Genomic DNA, 17,075 nt, shown 5'->3' with positions numbered 1-17,075 from the left:
ATGAGCTAGTCTCAAAAACTAGCTTGAATGCTGTTTTCTTTCCTGTCTTACTGTGCTCTACATATTGACCCACTACAGGTGAGTGGTTACCTATCCCTTATTTCACACATTGCTCTATCCAGAAATAGCCACTGTTGTCATTAGAACAGAGGTTTTATTTAAAGTGAATACTACGCTACTATAGGGATTTCCAGTCTCTATATACAAATAAACTGACAATTTGTAGAATAATGGCTAATATATGTTTTTTTTTTTCCTTTGGATTTTTGTTTGTTCCCAATTTCATGCCTTGCATTTGTAAGAGACCTTGGCACCCTAGAGATGGAGATGAAAGCTACATGAAAACCGTTTCCGTACCTTGTATTTGTGTGAAAGGTAATTAATATGAAACTGGCTTTTATCAATAGAGACAAATGCTATTAAGGAAGAAGTGGACTGAAGACATCGTAAGAATTCCAGTAATTTGGTGAGGCTACTTTCAAATATCAGTTTTTTACAACATTCTTGTTACTTGCCTCTGTAGATGTAATACTTCACTACTTTTTCTGCATCACTCCACATGACAACAATGAGTATGCAGAATAAACTACAATTTTATCTGCACACTAACATAAAGGAAGATAATTCTGAATCCAAAATACTGAAAATGGAGCATTTTACTAACCACAGCAATGTGATCCCTTTCTGGTCCTTACCAAAATGTGTACATAGAGATTTTCTACACATTTACTTACAACACTGGTTTATTATTTATGCTGAAGCAGCTTGAGAAACTGAAGTAAATCATCAGCAATAATTTTATGTAAGAATATGTGCTCCAATAGGATTTAGTGCTAGACAGAGATTTAATTAAATTAAGTCCAGTGCAGTACAACTTCATAAATGAGCTCATTAAAGTGCATTGTCCTAGTTGTCCTTACTTTCATTTTAGCTGTTTTAAATCCAACAGTAGGTAGCAAATATGGGGACAATTAATTCTCAATAGGCCTACTATGCACTATTATTCTATTTCAAATCCTATACTTACACTACTGGCCACTAAAATTGCTACACCACGAAGATGACATGCTACAGATGTGAAATTTAACCAACAAAAAGAAGATGCTGTGATATGCAAATGATTAGCTTTTCAGAGCATTCACACAAGGTTGGCACTGGTGGTGACACCTACAACGTGCTGACATGAGGAAAATTTCCAACCAATTTCTCATACACAAACAACTTTTCACAGGCGTTGCCTGGTGAAACGTTGTTGTGATGCCTCGTGTAAGGAGGAGAAATGCGTACCATCACGTTTCCGACTTTGATAAAGGTCGGGTTGTAGCCTATCGCTACTGTGGTTTATCGTATCGCTACATTGCTGCTTGCACTGGTCAAGATCCAATGACTGTTAGCAGAATATGAAATTGGTGGGTTCAGGAGGGTAATTCGGAACACGATGCTGGATCTCAATGGCCTCGTATCACTAGCAGTCAAGATGACAGGCATCTTATCTACATGGCTGTAATGGATCGTGCAGCCACATCTTGATCCCTGAGTCAACAGATGAGGACGTTTGCAAGACACCAACCATCTGCACGAACAGTTGATTGACGTTTGGAGCAGCATGGGCTATCAGCTCGGAGACCATGGCTGCGGTTACCCTTGATGCTGCATCACAGACAGGAGCGCCTACGATGGTGTACTCAACGATGAACCTGGGTGCACAAATGGCAAAACATCATTTTTTTTGGATGAATCCAGATTCTGTTTACAGCATCATGATGATCACATCCGTGTTTGGCAACATCACGGTGAATACACATTGGAAGTGTGTGTTCGTCATCGCCATACTGGCGTATCATCCGGCATGCTGGTATGGGGTGCCATTGGTTACACGTCTCGGTCACCTCTTGTTCACATTGACGGCGCTTTGAACAGTGGACATTACATTTCAGATGTGTTACAACCCATGGCTCTACACTTCATTTGATCCCTGTGAAACCCTACATTTCAGCAGGATAGTGCACGACTGCAAGTTGCAGGTCCTGTGCGGGCCTTTCTGGATACAGAAAATGTTCAACTGCTGCCCTGGCCAGCACATTCTCCAGATCTCTCACCAATTGAAAATGTCTGGTCAATGGTGGCCAAGCAACTGGCTCATCACAATATGCCAGTCACTACTCTTGATGAACTGTGGTATCGTGTTGAAGCTGTGTGGGCAGCTGTACCTGTACACGCCATTCAAGCTCTGTTTGACTCAATGCCCAGTCGTATCAAGGCCGTTATTACGGCCAGAGGTGGTTGTTCTTGGTACTGATTTCTCAGGATCTATGCATCCAAATTACGTCAAAATGTAATCATATGTCAGTTCTAGTATAATACATTTGTCCAATGAATATCCGTTTATCATCTGCATTTCTTCTTGGTGTAGCAATTTTAAAGGCAAGTATTGTATTTGCAATCTTCTGTGTAGTAAGGGCCGCAGTTACCATTAATGTCAGTCATTCATCTGGTGGAGAGTCTGCTTTTCAGCTAGATGAGAACTACAGTCCTGAGCTGCTATGAGGTGTTTTTTTTAAGTAAGTACTGTTTTGAAATTTAAAAAAAAAGACGTGCTAAGATATCTCAATAATTTTATTTTTATATGAAAGTCTTTCCCTTAATCTACGCACTGATGCCATTACAGTTTGATTCTTCCTTGCTTACGTTGTGCACTGAGTGTTTAAGATGCCTCCAATAATCGTGAGTCCCGCCGACTGTGAAGTACGGGCTGTTATAAGATTTCTTAGTGCTAAAGGCCTAAAAGTGATTGATATTCATTGTGAGATCTGTGCAGTTTACAGGAAAAACATTATGAGTGATGGAATGGTATGAAAGTGGGTGAGAGCATTTAAAGATGGCCGCACAAATGCGGATGATGAACAACGGAGTGGGCGTCCTTCGATCATTAATGAAAGTTTGGTGCAGGAAGTAAACAATAAGGTGAGAGAAAACAGACGCTTTACGATTTCCTCCTTGCGGGATGACTTTCCTAATGTTTCTCATAGTGTTTTGTATGGCATTGTGACCGAGTACTTGAATTACCAAAAATTGTGCGCACATTGGGTACAGAAAATGTTGACGGATGTGCACAAAACCAAACATTTAGACAGGGAATTGACTTTCCTTGAGCAGTACCACAATGACGGTGATGATTTCTTAAGCCAAATTGTTATGGGCGATGAAACATGGGTGGCGTATGTCACACCAGAATCAAAGCAACAGTCCATGGAAGTTGGGCAAGGGAATTGTTTTGCTGCAAGACAATGCCCGTCCGCATGTGGCGAATCAGACCAAAGATCTCATCATATCTTTTCAAAGGGAAACTCTAGATCATCCTCTGTACAGCCCTGATCTTGTGCCCAGTGACTACCATCTGTTCCTGCACTTGAAGAAACACCAGGGCAGTCAGCGTCTCAAGATGATGATGATGAAGTCAAAACAGTGGTGATGCGGTGGTTAACAAGTCAGGTGGCAGACTTCTGTGAGAAAGGTATTCAAAAACTGGTACAGCGTTATGACAAGTGCCTCAGTACTGATGGAAATAATGTAGAAAAGTAGATTAAGGTACAGGCTTTCATGTGAAAATAAAATTATTGAGATATATTAGCATGCCTTTTTTTAAATTTCAAAACGGTACTTACTTAAAAAACACACTTCATATTTCGTTTTTATTTATATTCGTTCCCAATAGCAGAAATATTATGATGCACTTCATTGTTGCTCTTCATAGAAAATGTAGGAATACAGTAAAAACTATTTCACTAAATCATTTATGATGATGATGACGATAATTACTACCATGAGTGTGACACTATTCCCCTCCTAGAGGTAACACTCACAGCTTTAAGACAAGAATCCATCATCTCAGATTTAGATTACTTTAGCTGTGAAATGTATAAGGAAAATTATCTGTACCACCACACACTGACTGACATGGATGGTATTAACAATTAAATCCATGTAGCTCCATTAAGGAATTTAACAGCCCAAGCAGGAGGGTCACAAAGGAGACACTACAAAGCTCTTAACTTCAAGATACTCCAATAGTTTTACCGTATTACATTATAAAAGCTACAAGAAATTTTACATCAGAGATATATTTGACAAGGCAGAGGTTGGTGAAATATACTATGGAAAGTAAATGATAAACTGATAACACAAAACTTATATAACAGTATTAATAATGACAACTACTCACCAAGTAAGGAAACTTCAAGCAGTTTATAGTCACATAAACAATAAGGTGGTCATTGTGGGTCACATTTTGAACTGAACAACCTTCTTCAGAGTGCACATGGGCATGTGCATGACCACCCACCCACTCATTCCCATTCTCCCTCCTAAGAATCCTTAAGTGCATTTTCTCTGATGTTTGAGCATATATTTGCAATTTTGTTTTTGTAATGTATAGCTGGAATCAGCCCAAATAAATACTGGTCATCACGTCTTTTCTGTGATGCCCAGTATCAATGGAAAGTGTGGTTTGTTTCCCAATACAAACAAATTGATTTTTTATGCATAATTTTGCATGAACATTGAATAGAGCAATCCCAGATTAGTCTACTGTGATATCTGTTTTATCAATATGTGTTAACAAGGACAGTAGAACATGAAGAATAGCCTGTATTCCAGTAGTAACTGAGCAGCACTGCTACATGTTGGTAGCAGTCAGCACAGGCTGGGACAGTGTTGTAGCAGCTTGAGTAAAAGTTATTCTTCAAGTTTTACTGTCCCTGTGTATACTTGTCAAAAAGCAAATATCACACTAAACTAATCTGGAGACACTCAATCAAATTGACACATAAAATTCTGCTTTAAAAATAATTTTGTTTGTAATGGGAAACAACACTGGGCATTGCATGAAAGACATGATGAGCAGTATTTGTTTTGGCTGACTACCACTACACACTGCAAAACTAATTGCTAATATCTGCTGCTGAAACACAAGTGGAGATTCATCTGATGACTATTTGGAAGAACACCAGAGGGAGAGGGGGAGAGAGAGAAGAGAGAGAGAGAGAGAGAGAGAGAGAGAGAGAGAGAGAGATTTTTGATCCATTACTGAAGATCATAACCTCAAAATTTGAGTAATAACATTCAACTTCTTGTTGATTCATATCTATATTGACTATTCAATACTTCCTTCACATAGTGCATTGTTGTCTTTATTAACACTATTTTTTTATCTTTCACAAAGGTTTTCCATTATCATAAAAATTAGGTAATATTTGCTTCCTTATGTTTAAACTCACTAATAACAAACAAATGACATTATTAATACCACAATTAATCAGATCCTATAAAACAATTGTCCAATAGAAATTCAAGCAGACTCTAGTATATTCAGTCACTGTGATATAACTCACTTATCTGTCTGAGTGCAGATATTTACTGTTAGTTAATTACTATATCAAACTAGTTTACTATACAGTCTGACAATTACCCATTCTTATCATAAAGAGGATGGCACACTATGAAATTTTATGTCTGGCATATTGTGATATACATACTGAAAAACATAGCAATAAATGTTTAAGAACATTGTTTAGTAATGACCAACGAAACAAAATTGCCATGTGTTATAAAGGATGAAAGAACAATAGTAAAATATATCTTTCATGGTCCAAAGGTTGTGTAAGTGGGTCTCAGAAAAGAAATTAGAGAGAGGGGGGATTGAAATCAATCTGCAGTCACTGAAAAAAGTAGACCTACACCAGAGCAACCTGACTTCTAAAAACTTAATGCAATATGTTATCCAAAATTAAACTATTGGTGATAATAATATTTTTATATGTGTAATGGAGATATTCTTGTGCAGTTTTTACATTGTTACTGATGTTTTTGTGAGTAAAGTAAAAATAACTTTAATCATTGCCATGTATTTCATGTATGTTACAGTCCAATACTTTAAAATGGAGGTATTTTTGTCTCAGCCAGCAACAAATAATACTAGCAATGTCTTTTTAAATGTGTTCCTACTTTCATTACTATAATATAATTATTAGCCATTTGTGTGATTCTCTATTACGTTTGGGCACTGCAATGCTTATTCCAACTACAATTCAAATCACTGTACATTATTAGACAAACAGCAAGCATGGTAGCTCTCAGATCATCTAAGTGTTTAAATGTAAGTGGTGACAAAAACTGTTACAGAATTTCAGAAAAATTGCACTCATTGTCACCTGCCTGGTGTTGCTTATGCTATTTTTCAAATCACATGCTGATTGTGGTAATGTACCATAAGATCCTAAATCTCTGAATTCCCACGTCACAATAGCTTCACTAGCAATAACTAGCAAGGTAGACTAGCAGCTGCTAAGAGCAATAATTGTAACAATGAATAATTTTCCTTTCCCTCTTTTCATCTCTAATCTTTGACTGAGAAAACTGAAGCATTACCTCAATGTAGTACAATTTGACTTCCTGGTTGTCCATATTGTCCAAGGAAACCAAGATGACACTTGACAGCAGTGCCTGAGAGTGACTATAAATGCATTTCCCATTTATGGTCAGTCTCATCAGCCTTCACACAAGCATCATCTTGGTCTGTACAGACAATAGTTTGTCCCTGTTTAAGCAAATGACTATAACTTATTGGTTTACTAAATATATTTTCACTCCTGATACTCTCTACAAAAGTCATGCAGTTGTTTTCTACTTTTGTTAGTATTATATTTCAACAAATGAAAAAATGAAGCTCATGGTAACCATATTGATTAGCCTTATAACACAGTCTACTGTCAAGAGTTGTCATTGACTTTCACTACATTTTATTTCAAGGAGAAAGGTTAAGCTTTAGAATTCAAATTGACCATGAACTTCATACATGCTTCTGAATGTCAAAGGCATCCAATGTTATGCAGCTATTATGTACTGTAATAAAAATGAAAGTAATAGTTCACACAATATGACACACACACTAGTTGTTAGAGTCAGTGCAAGGGTAAATGCAAACATCTCTTTGAAGCAAACTGCACCTTTGCAAGCATTTTATGTGTCAGTTAAAGTTCAGAATAAAATCTGATGCCATCATAGAATGAAGAACACTGACTAACACCAGTTAATGATTATTTAGTTTATCTGTGCTCAAAAATGCAGGGTGCAGAGACAGTGAGTTGATTTCTCTGTTTATTGGTGTACAAATTTTGTAACTCATGATTATGAGTTAAAGAGAAAGTAGTTACAACATGGTTATTTGTACTTCTCCCAACTTTCTGAACTGATTTTGTGCAAATATTATGAATGCTTATTATTTTGAATGTCATTATTGTTATGACAATTTTTGTAAAAGGGAGCATCAATTATGAAATTTTAGAAGGAACTCTAAAACAGTAATTGTGTGTCTTAATAAATAAAAGTTTTGTTCCACATTAAAAAGCTCCCCATTTTTCTCTTTTTTTCATTTCTGAAAGGTGGAGTTTACTCCAGAGAGACAAAGTTCATAGGCTTTTCAAATTCAGATTACGTCTAACAAAAATTTTAAAATGCAGTCCAAAATTACCAAGAAATAATTAATAAGTGATTAACTACAGTACGCATCAAAATTATTAGAAGACTAAAGTCACAAAATTTATAAATGAGGGTGATGCCGAGTACCTCCTGGGTATGACCCAGCTGGTCGACCTGCTACAGACATCTCAAATGTCTACCAAAAGCTCGAACGTTTGAACAAGTGATCACCCTCTGTTCACAGTCTGCCTGTCTCATCTCTTTCACATCATGAAGCTTGGGCTGAGGCAGGGGTCACTGCACTGGACTCATTTTCTGGAATTACAGGAGCTTCAGGTAGGGGATCACTCTGAGACCCAGCCTTGTTCTCTTTTGAAGTCTCTGCTGATGCAAGATCCTTTGGCAGGTTTTTTGAGCTTGGTATCCTGGGACACTTAGCCCACAGTCCATTTATAAGACCTGTGCTGAAACCATGCGGTTGGGTGTGTTCTTGTAAAAGCTTAAATGCTTTTGAAGGAACAACATCATATTCAAAAGTTTGGTCAGTTCCATAATATGCATTTTGATTCCCCCACGAATCATAATAATTGCAATAATCATAATAATTTGCACCATACATGGCATGTGTTGGGGGCATCACTGGGTTGGCAATGTTGCTATTGGCAGTGTTGGCATTATTATTATTATAATTAATGGAATGTTGAGTCTGAAAACAAGATTGGTTTGAAGGCAAGCAAAACCCATTGCTTTCTTCTGAACCAGGGGAACTGACTGTGTCATATGGATCCATATCTTCTTGCAGTATACGTAGTGCAGCTGCATGTAGTTTTGCCAGAGGTAATTTCTTCAGACGTTTACCTTTTTTCTTTTGCAACAAACTTCGTATAAGCTCTTTTACTAAACGATCAGTAATAGTTGGAGAAGCAGGAGACCCAATGCCTGAAGAAGATGATAGACTATCTGGATCACTTGAACTATTCTGACGCAGTGGTAGTGTAAGTTGATCTTTCCTTGATTTCAGGGTCCCAACTGATTCTGCGTGTAAATCTTCTGCTTTATCATCATCCTCATCATTTTCTTCATCTTCTTTCCCACATTCATCCTGGAGAAGTTTGAAAAGACGAGAATGTGTAGCTGCTCTCTGACATTTGCTTAACAGCTGTAACTCATTTAAATTTAATTCAGACTCTGTGTCTGCATCCGATATGGGACGACTTAAGTCAGATGTTACTCCAGAATCATCTTCTTCACTTTCTTCCTGAGATTTTGAATTACTGGTTCTCATCTCATTTCTTCCTTGACTATTTGTTTCTGTGGAGTCTCTTCTCTGATTACCTCTATGTGTCCCACTGGCAGTTATTGGCTGTGTTTGGGAATTTTCTAATTTGTTAAAAGTTTCATTATTGGAAATAATTTTACTATCAGTAACAATATTAAGAATCTTATCTGTTATGTCACTGCTGTCATTATTATTTGTATTTTCTGACTTGCTGTTTCTCTCAGAAACATAGTTTGTTGCAGGACTTTCAACTTTTTCTTTTGGTTTTATTGATATATTCCTCTCTCTTGTACTACTACTGGAACTGATGCTACTTATACTCTCAGAATTAGAGGAACTCTCATCTTCACTTGTATCTGTGTCTTCCAACTCATGATTAGCAGTATTAACCATGGCATGTTCATCCTCTTTGTCACACCGTTGTTCGTAAGTTGATATTTCTTGAATTTTATTACTGCTCTGTACCTTCCTATTCTGTTCACCTTTGTCTTTTGTTTCTTTTGTTGTTACACCTTTAGCTTCTGAAGTCTTGTTACTCTTTTCATCATCAGTATTAGACCCAATCAGTTTTTTAGTATGTGGAGCAAGTTTTACAGTTTGAATACTTGTACTACTGGAATCATCTTCCCAGTGACTGAAAGCACAGTCGCTATCATCACCCTTCACTTTTCCATCATCATCATCCTCTTCAGATACATTATTCAAATTCTCTGATGTAATATGTGACTTTGGAGGTTGTGGCTTTTTGTTGTTTGTTTTCTTCAGAGGCAGTGACAGACAAACAGATATATCAGAGTCAGACTCAGCAGTTTCATATACATCTAAATCTGATGCACTCCTTTGCCTGTTTAAATTATCCTCTAAACTCCCATGTCTTGAAAGCTTTGATATTTCAGATTCTTCTTTTTTGGTTATATCATCTTGCTGGTTAAAATGTTTATCCACATCTTGCTTCCACTGTTCTACTTTATCATTAGAACTAGATCGTGCTGTCAGACAAACAGTTACTGATACATCAGCTTCTTTTTGAGCTGTTGCCTTATTATTCACATTTGGTTTCAGCTCTCTTAACTTTGTGTCACCAAGAACTTCATCTTCCTTGGGAATCCTTTTCACCTGACTATCTCCAACGATCAGTGTTGTTACCTCTTCATCATTTTCTGATCTACTGAATTTGAGTTTTAGTGGCAAGCGTACTGTTACTGTTGATGAACCAGGATCCATTGCATCATAATCAACGTCACTGTCATCTTCACAATTATCCAGCGTTGCTGTTGAACTGTCACCATCTTCGCTTAAGTTATGAACATCAGCTTTCTCAGCTGAGTGAATGCGCTTAGTAGACTCTACATCACTGCATTCACTTTCTTCAAAAATCACACTTAGCTGGTGTGGAAGGCAAGTCTCTTCTTCATTGTTATAATGTCCTCTGTCACTAACCTCTTCAAATTCATCATCTCCATCTGAATCTTCTTCTCTTTCTGTTTCATCATCATTCGTTTCAGAGCTATGAGAAAGAACATCTGAACCAGAGTTATTGTTATACACATTTATATCAGAAACAGACCGAATCATTTGCAGACTGTTACTACTACTTTTAGCTGATTCATCTGCTTCATTTCTATTCTCATCCTCCACCTCAGTATCTGAATCACTAGTATCATCTTCTTCAGAGCTACTACTATCATTTTCATTGGTTGATTCTTTCTTGCCATTGGCTTCATTACATTTTGGTGTGACGCTCTCAGAAGTCTTGTCTGGTTCAGTTACAATTTTATGCAAATTTTCTTTTTCATTTTTACAAATCTCATTTGTGTTTCCTTCTGGTACATTACGTGGATTTCCTGATGGATGATTCATGTGCGGAAGCATTACTGGAGGATGTCCCTGGGGAATTCCATGTGCAAAATTTGCCCCATAATATGCCATTTCATCAGTGGATGAATATCCAGAACATTCATCAGAATCACTTCCACTATGTGGGTATCTAAATTGTCTTGATGGAGCAAAATGATGAGGTGAATAGACTGGAGGATATGGTGGAGGAGGATAACCATATGCAGCCATTTCTGCCATGTAAGCATACATAGCTGAATATGGGTCCCAGTAGTGTGGAGAAGGAGCTTGTGAATTCTTCTGTCCTTCCAAATTAGAAACAGGGTAGTATCTCCACCAGGCCTCAGGACCCCAGTAAGGAGGTACAGGTGACATATTAGGATCATAAGGATACCACTGCCCAGCAGCATTCTCATCATAGCCTTGATGTGAGACAGAGACAGGTGCCTCACATTCGTCTGATGACGGGGCACTAGCTACAACAAATAAAAATCAGAAAGGGAAGATATAATCTGTTCCTTTTATTTAGTATGCAATTTGCCATCGAATAAAAACAGCTAATTAAAAATATCTGAACAAAAATCCAAAACCTATCTCTGATAATAATTCATTGTCTCTCTATTATAACAAAATAATGTAGTTAGATATTTACATTAGTGAAGCTAAATCTGGGACACTGAAATACCTTTATATCTATGATGATAAATCACAAGGTATCATTTATATTATTATTTACTTCTGGAGTGTTTATAGATTGGTCTATCAATGATGGTAGTCACAGTTCTCTTAAATTTTTTAAAGAATTATGTTAACAGGTGCAAACCTCATGTTATTAAATGTATGAATTATATCAAATTAAGAACTACAATATAATTCTTGCAGCGATTACAGATTCACAGTACTCCAGTAGCAGATTGTGGTCATAAGTATTAACATATTTATATATCAATGGAGAAACAAGATTAAAGAAGAATATTCAACAACTCCTTGCCTATTCTTAAAAATTATTTATACAGCAAGCACACTGTGTACTGAAAGTAATTTCCAAAATAATATGTTTGATATATTATTAATCTTATTGTTCCCAAAAATAAAAAATAAACTCTGTATTTAGGAGATATATGAATGATACAGTTTATTGAAGCACTTTATTAAACAAGTGCAAAAAATATTTTTATGTGACATAGCTTCAGTTTTATTTTGTCATACGCAAAATATGACTTTCAACTTAAAATTTTCTTCAGTGGTGTGGAATAAAATGTAGCAGCCTAGAAATATTCTTCTAATTAATCTAAACACATTCAGTTATAGAGAGAATAAATTGCTTTGAAGAATGTCGCAATATATTAGAATGTCGCAATATATTAGTTTGTAAAAACAGTGTTATATGAAAAAGAAGTTAAAGATTAATTTAGATACTGATAATTGCTATGCCTTTATACAGAACACATTTGATGAAATTTATCAGATCCCTTGCACCAATAATGAATCCCAAGTATACATATGAGGTGGTATTCAACATTAGGAACAACTGAGAGATAAATTGGATGGAGAAATTACATAGTAGAAATGTAAGAAAGGTGAGAGAGAGAGAGAGAGAGAGAGAGAGAGAGAGAGAGAGAGAGAGAGAGAGAGAGAGAGAGAGAGAGAGAGAGAGGAGAGAGAGAGAGAGAGAGAGAGTGTGTGTGTGTGTGTGTGTGTGTGTGTGTGTGTGTGTGTGTGTATGAGTGCGTGCATGCATTGTTGCATGATCAGTTCTCCAATTCAGTACTGATATTTCGTAAAACAATTGTTTGATAAGAGATACAGATTAAATGTGTAATTTAATAACTTTGTCAGTTCAGCACTGAAGACAAAAGAGATAATGGTTATGCAACCTGTACATTCATGTGAGCAAGAGCAATAGAAGATAAAGGGCGTAAGTATAGAAAGCCAAATACCGAAGGTAGGTATTACCTTATGTTTAGACTTTGTGCATGTCACTTCTGGTAGAATTTGCTATAGATTTCTCTGTCAGTCAAATACGATGTGAAAAATTTAAATGTGAAACTGAGGAATGATTTGCCTCTTAAATTTGCATAGATTAATGTAACAAAAAATAAATGAAGATGGAGAATAACCTCACTGTCGAACAAGCCATTGAATTTAACTTGATATTTAAATTAAGTGGAACTTTAAAAATACAACAAAATGTTCAATATCAACATTATTCATATAGTGTAGCTGCAAGCTACAAAACATTGGCATGCTTAGTCAAATTTCAAACAGTGAGGATTTAAAAGCCCAAAAATATATTTTCCTGGTTGTGTCTTTTAACATCAAATTTCAGAAATAAACTTGCAATATGTATTTGAAGGTAATTTTCACCAATTATAATTGACTTTTTTCCAAACTTCTTTCATTGAGTATGAAACAGACTCACAGGTATTTGCTGAAAAGATGTTTTTAGAAATTTAAGTTATGGTTTCCTGTAAAACAAGATGAGTTTCTTCTAGTTTCTTCAACATGAGAATATAAATTTAAAAGCCACTTTCCTGTAAAATAAGATCCCTCTGTTCTATTATACTTGATGTGAGAATATTTAATGATGTGAAAACTTTTACCTGGCTAGACAAATATCTTACTTTCTGCCTTTCTGAGCCCCCTATTCTCTCCAACCTAGTAAGAATTGGAAAATGCTCAGGACTGAATGCACAGGTACTCTACAACTCAGTATAAGTCATTTAGGATTAGAATTGTTTGCATACTCATTTCATAAATCATATCAATCAGTAACAATGCGAAGTTCTTCATAATTGTACCAAAAAACTGATACTGTATTGTTTGCCCTTCACATCAGTTACCTGATCTATTTATCCCAATTAGAAGTATTTGAATAGTCTCCTCAAATTATTTGATACGTGTGAATCATTTTCTTGTGACATGTTTTTGGCTTCATCATATTTTTTGTGACATCTCTCTGGCTAAACTGAAGTTCTGGATAATGTCAACAACCTAAATCCCATCACAAACCTGTTCCAGTACTCTCTAACTATGGGTTTTCTATTAACTGGCAAGGAATAAATAAACTTGGTATTCATTTCAGCACCACTTCTATGATGTGATGAATGTCAAAGGAAGCCTGTTAGGTATTTTGAACTGTTCTTCATAACATTCCGTTTGGTTTATACAGCACAGTTGTTTAACCTCAGTGAAAGCCTCCACGTTTGATAAGAAAAATTTCCAATACTCCAAACTGACATCAGTGATATAGATTCACAGTTCATTTACTTTTACATTTTGACCCTTAACAAAAATTGTCACTATTTAGCAATTTTCTTAGATGATTTGGATGCATCATTACTGCTGTAGTGTAACTGTTGCAAAGAATAAATTCGTTGGTCTACATCAACTATATGCACTATCCTCAAAGACAACTAAAACATTAAGGAGATAGATGCGTTAAAGAGAATGACAAACAGTATCTAAACAATGGTTCCATATTCTGGATGACATCAAAGTAATGGCATGGTGACACTATTAATGAGAACATCATTTGTGAGAATGCAAGAATGATTTTTGCTGGCCTCATTAAGAAGACGCCAGGATCATCAGTGGCCGAAGAAGTGTTTAAGGGAAGCCATAGGTAATTCGAGCAGTTTAAGAGAAGAACTGGCATCCACAGCAATGTGAGGCATAGTGAAGCAGCCAGCTCCAACACAAAGGCAGCAGAGAACTTCATCAGCAACTTCAAGATGCTCATAGACTCTGATGATTATCTGCCGCAACAGGTTTTTAATTGTAACAAGATGGGTCTATTCTGGAAAAAGATGCTGAAGTGTTCCTTTATAACAGTAGAGGAGGATACTTTGCCCTGTCACAAGCCAATGAAAGTCCATCTCACACTCCTGTTTTGTGCCAATGCCAGTGGTGATCTGAAAATTAAACTGCTGCTTGTTTAACATTCAGAGCCCTCAAGAAATGTAAAGTCCAGAAGAGCAGGTTAAATGTGATGTGGAGGTCCAACAACAAGGTTTGGCTGACATGTGGTTTTTTTGTGATTGGACCAATGTAGTGTTTGGTCCTTCAGTGAAAAAATATTTGCTGAGATGAATCTGCCACTTCATGTCTTGCTTGTTATGGACAATGCTCCTGCCCATTTCCAGGCCTACAAGACCACCTCCTTGAAGAATTTCAATTCATCAGGATCACTTTCTGCCTCCCAACACCACTCCATTACTCTATCCTATGGACAATAGATTATTTCTAACTTTAAGGAACTCTATATTAAAGCACTCTTTGAATTGACTGAAGCTATCAATCTCACTCTCAGAGAGTTTTGTAAATATCACTTCAGCATCACTGCCTGCATCAAGACGATCAAAAAGGTGTGAGAAGTGGTTACCAAGAGAACTCTCACTTCTGATTCAACGAAGCTTTGGCTGGAGTGAATTGTCGAATGCAGCTCTGAGGCATTTGAGTCAGTACCTGTGTAGCCTGTAGTCAATGAGACTGTGTCTTTAGCCAAGAGCATGGGACTAGAAGTGATAACAATGATACTGATGAGCTTGTGGATGATCATAGCCAAGAAATGACCACCGAAGAGCTTATGGAGTTGCAGTGCATTTCACAACTAGAATATGTGGAGAGGAGTTGTTCAGGGGAGGAGGAGGAGGAGGAGGAGGAGGAGGAGGAGGAGGAAATAACAGCACAGCAGCAATCTTCTGGTGCAATAAGAGAAATGCTGAAAGCATGGGAATTAGTTGCATCATACACTGAAAATCATCACTCCAATAAAGAAGAGGCTACATGTGCTACAAATTTACTTGATGATAATGCTGTGTCTCATTTTCGCCAAGTGTTGAATCATCTACAGAAACAAATGGCTATAGATAGCTTCCTTGTAAAAAAGAATAACTTCTGTATCATGAATAATTAAGTACATGATACTGTACATACAATTTTCTTTGAATAACTGACTTGAATAATATAAAATGTTTAGTACTTTTTCAGCGTAGAATGCATTATTGTATTTTACATTAATTTATGTGGGATAAATTGTTTTGCTTAATGAGTGTTATGTGCTAAGAATAAGATTCTGGAACGAGTTATGCTCACTATGCGAGGTTCCACTGTATACAAATCTCTCATTGCAAGTTGATCCTGTAATCGGCAGGTACATTTTGTAAATCAGTACACGGAAGGAAGGTCACTGCAGTTGCCAGTTCATGGGGTAGTGTGGCTTTAAATATACAAGGGACTAGAAAATGAAAATATTTAATGGCTGAAAAGAAATGTAAAGCTGAAATACTCAGTTACTGTCTTTTGACAGAGGATAATGTACTGGCATATGTTAGTCCAAGGGCACATTTTGGAGCAAGGGGGGGGGGGGGGGGGGGGGGGGGGGGGGGGATCTCGTGTAATTGTTGGACTCTAGTAAAAAATATTTTATTAATAAAGAAAGCTATTATCATCTCTTATATCAATGAACAGTTAGCTGGCTCAGTAGCAGCTGATTACATGAAATTAAGATGCAAAAATAAGTATATATTTTTCACTGTCTATCAAATGCTAAGTCACAGAACATATTAAAAATTATAAAAGCACCTTGGGTGATTGTACAGTAAATAATAACTGCAGCTAAATAGGAAGTAATATGTAATTGTCAACAAAATGTTGAACTGAGCAATCAGCAATAACTAGAATTTGTTGAAGTGGAGAATGCAGTTATTAAGATTGAGCAAGGGACCTAAAATACTTGTGAGGTTGGACTGAAAGGACAATATTCTGCAAATTACTTAAGATTAGCTGACATAATTTAAAATGATTAACTTTATATAATTTAATATAGCTATGTTAATCAGTGAATTTCTGATGGTAACTTGGCTGGTCACGATAAAATACAAACAATGACATCAAAGCAAAAATAACATTTTCAAGTAATTGGTCTTGGCAGAAATAGGCCTACTGAAAATTATGAGAGTTTATTACTGCATTCTCCATAAAAAGGATTGGTTTTACAAGAAGTTGGATTAACTGATAGGAAAAACACTGAAAATCACTTGTGACAGGTCTGAAAACAAATGTGTCTATAGTGTAAAGAAAAACAAAAAATATCTTTTCAGTACCTGTCAAATTAAGCAATAAAACTGATAATTATGAAAAAGGAAAAGAGAGCTGACATGCATGACTCAGTAATGAAAACAGGAGGAGATGGCAGACAGCAAAATCAAAATATTTCAAGACAAATGATCAAAAATTTTAGACAATTGGCCATTCAGAGGTGTTAAGAAATATATGTGAAGGGTAGAAGATTATAATAAACTCTGAGACAGATGAACTTATTTTCATTATGATGATAAAAAGATAGTCTACATACTGTAGTCTATATACAAAACAACAACATGATTTTTATAAACTTGTAAACCTTCAACACGTAAGAAGGGAAATGTGAAACAAAATGTGGTTGAAATCTGTAAGCAAAGTAAAAATTTTAACCATTCAA

General features: G+C 36.3%; 1 protein-coding gene across 10 annotated transcripts in view; it reads right to left on the bottom strand.

Annotated features, from left to right (window-relative positions):
• Positions 1-7,625: 7,625 nt before the first annotated feature.
• LOC126362232 (protein piccolo-like) overlaps positions 7,626-17,075 on the bottom strand; it is a 731,361-nt gene continuing 721,911 nt past the window's right edge. For all 10 annotated transcript variants that reach the window (XM_050007864.1, XM_050007862.1, XM_050007865.1 and 7 more), the window contains one exon: positions 7,626-11,067. In XM_050007864.1, coding sequence (XP_049863821.1) covers positions 7,745-11,067 — 3,323 coding nt within the window. In that variant the 3' untranslated portion in view covers positions 7,626-7,744. The remainder of the gene's footprint in view (positions 11,068-17,075) is intronic.

This window comes from Schistocerca gregaria, chromosome 1 (genome assembly GCF_023897955.1).
Source record: "Schistocerca gregaria isolate iqSchGreg1 chromosome 1, iqSchGreg1.2, whole genome shotgun sequence".
Lineage (NCBI taxonomy): Eukaryota > Metazoa > Arthropoda > Insecta > Orthoptera > Acrididae > Schistocerca > Schistocerca gregaria.
The sequence above is the reverse complement of the archived record's forward strand: the minus strand, read 5'-3'. Positions and strand labels throughout refer to the sequence as shown.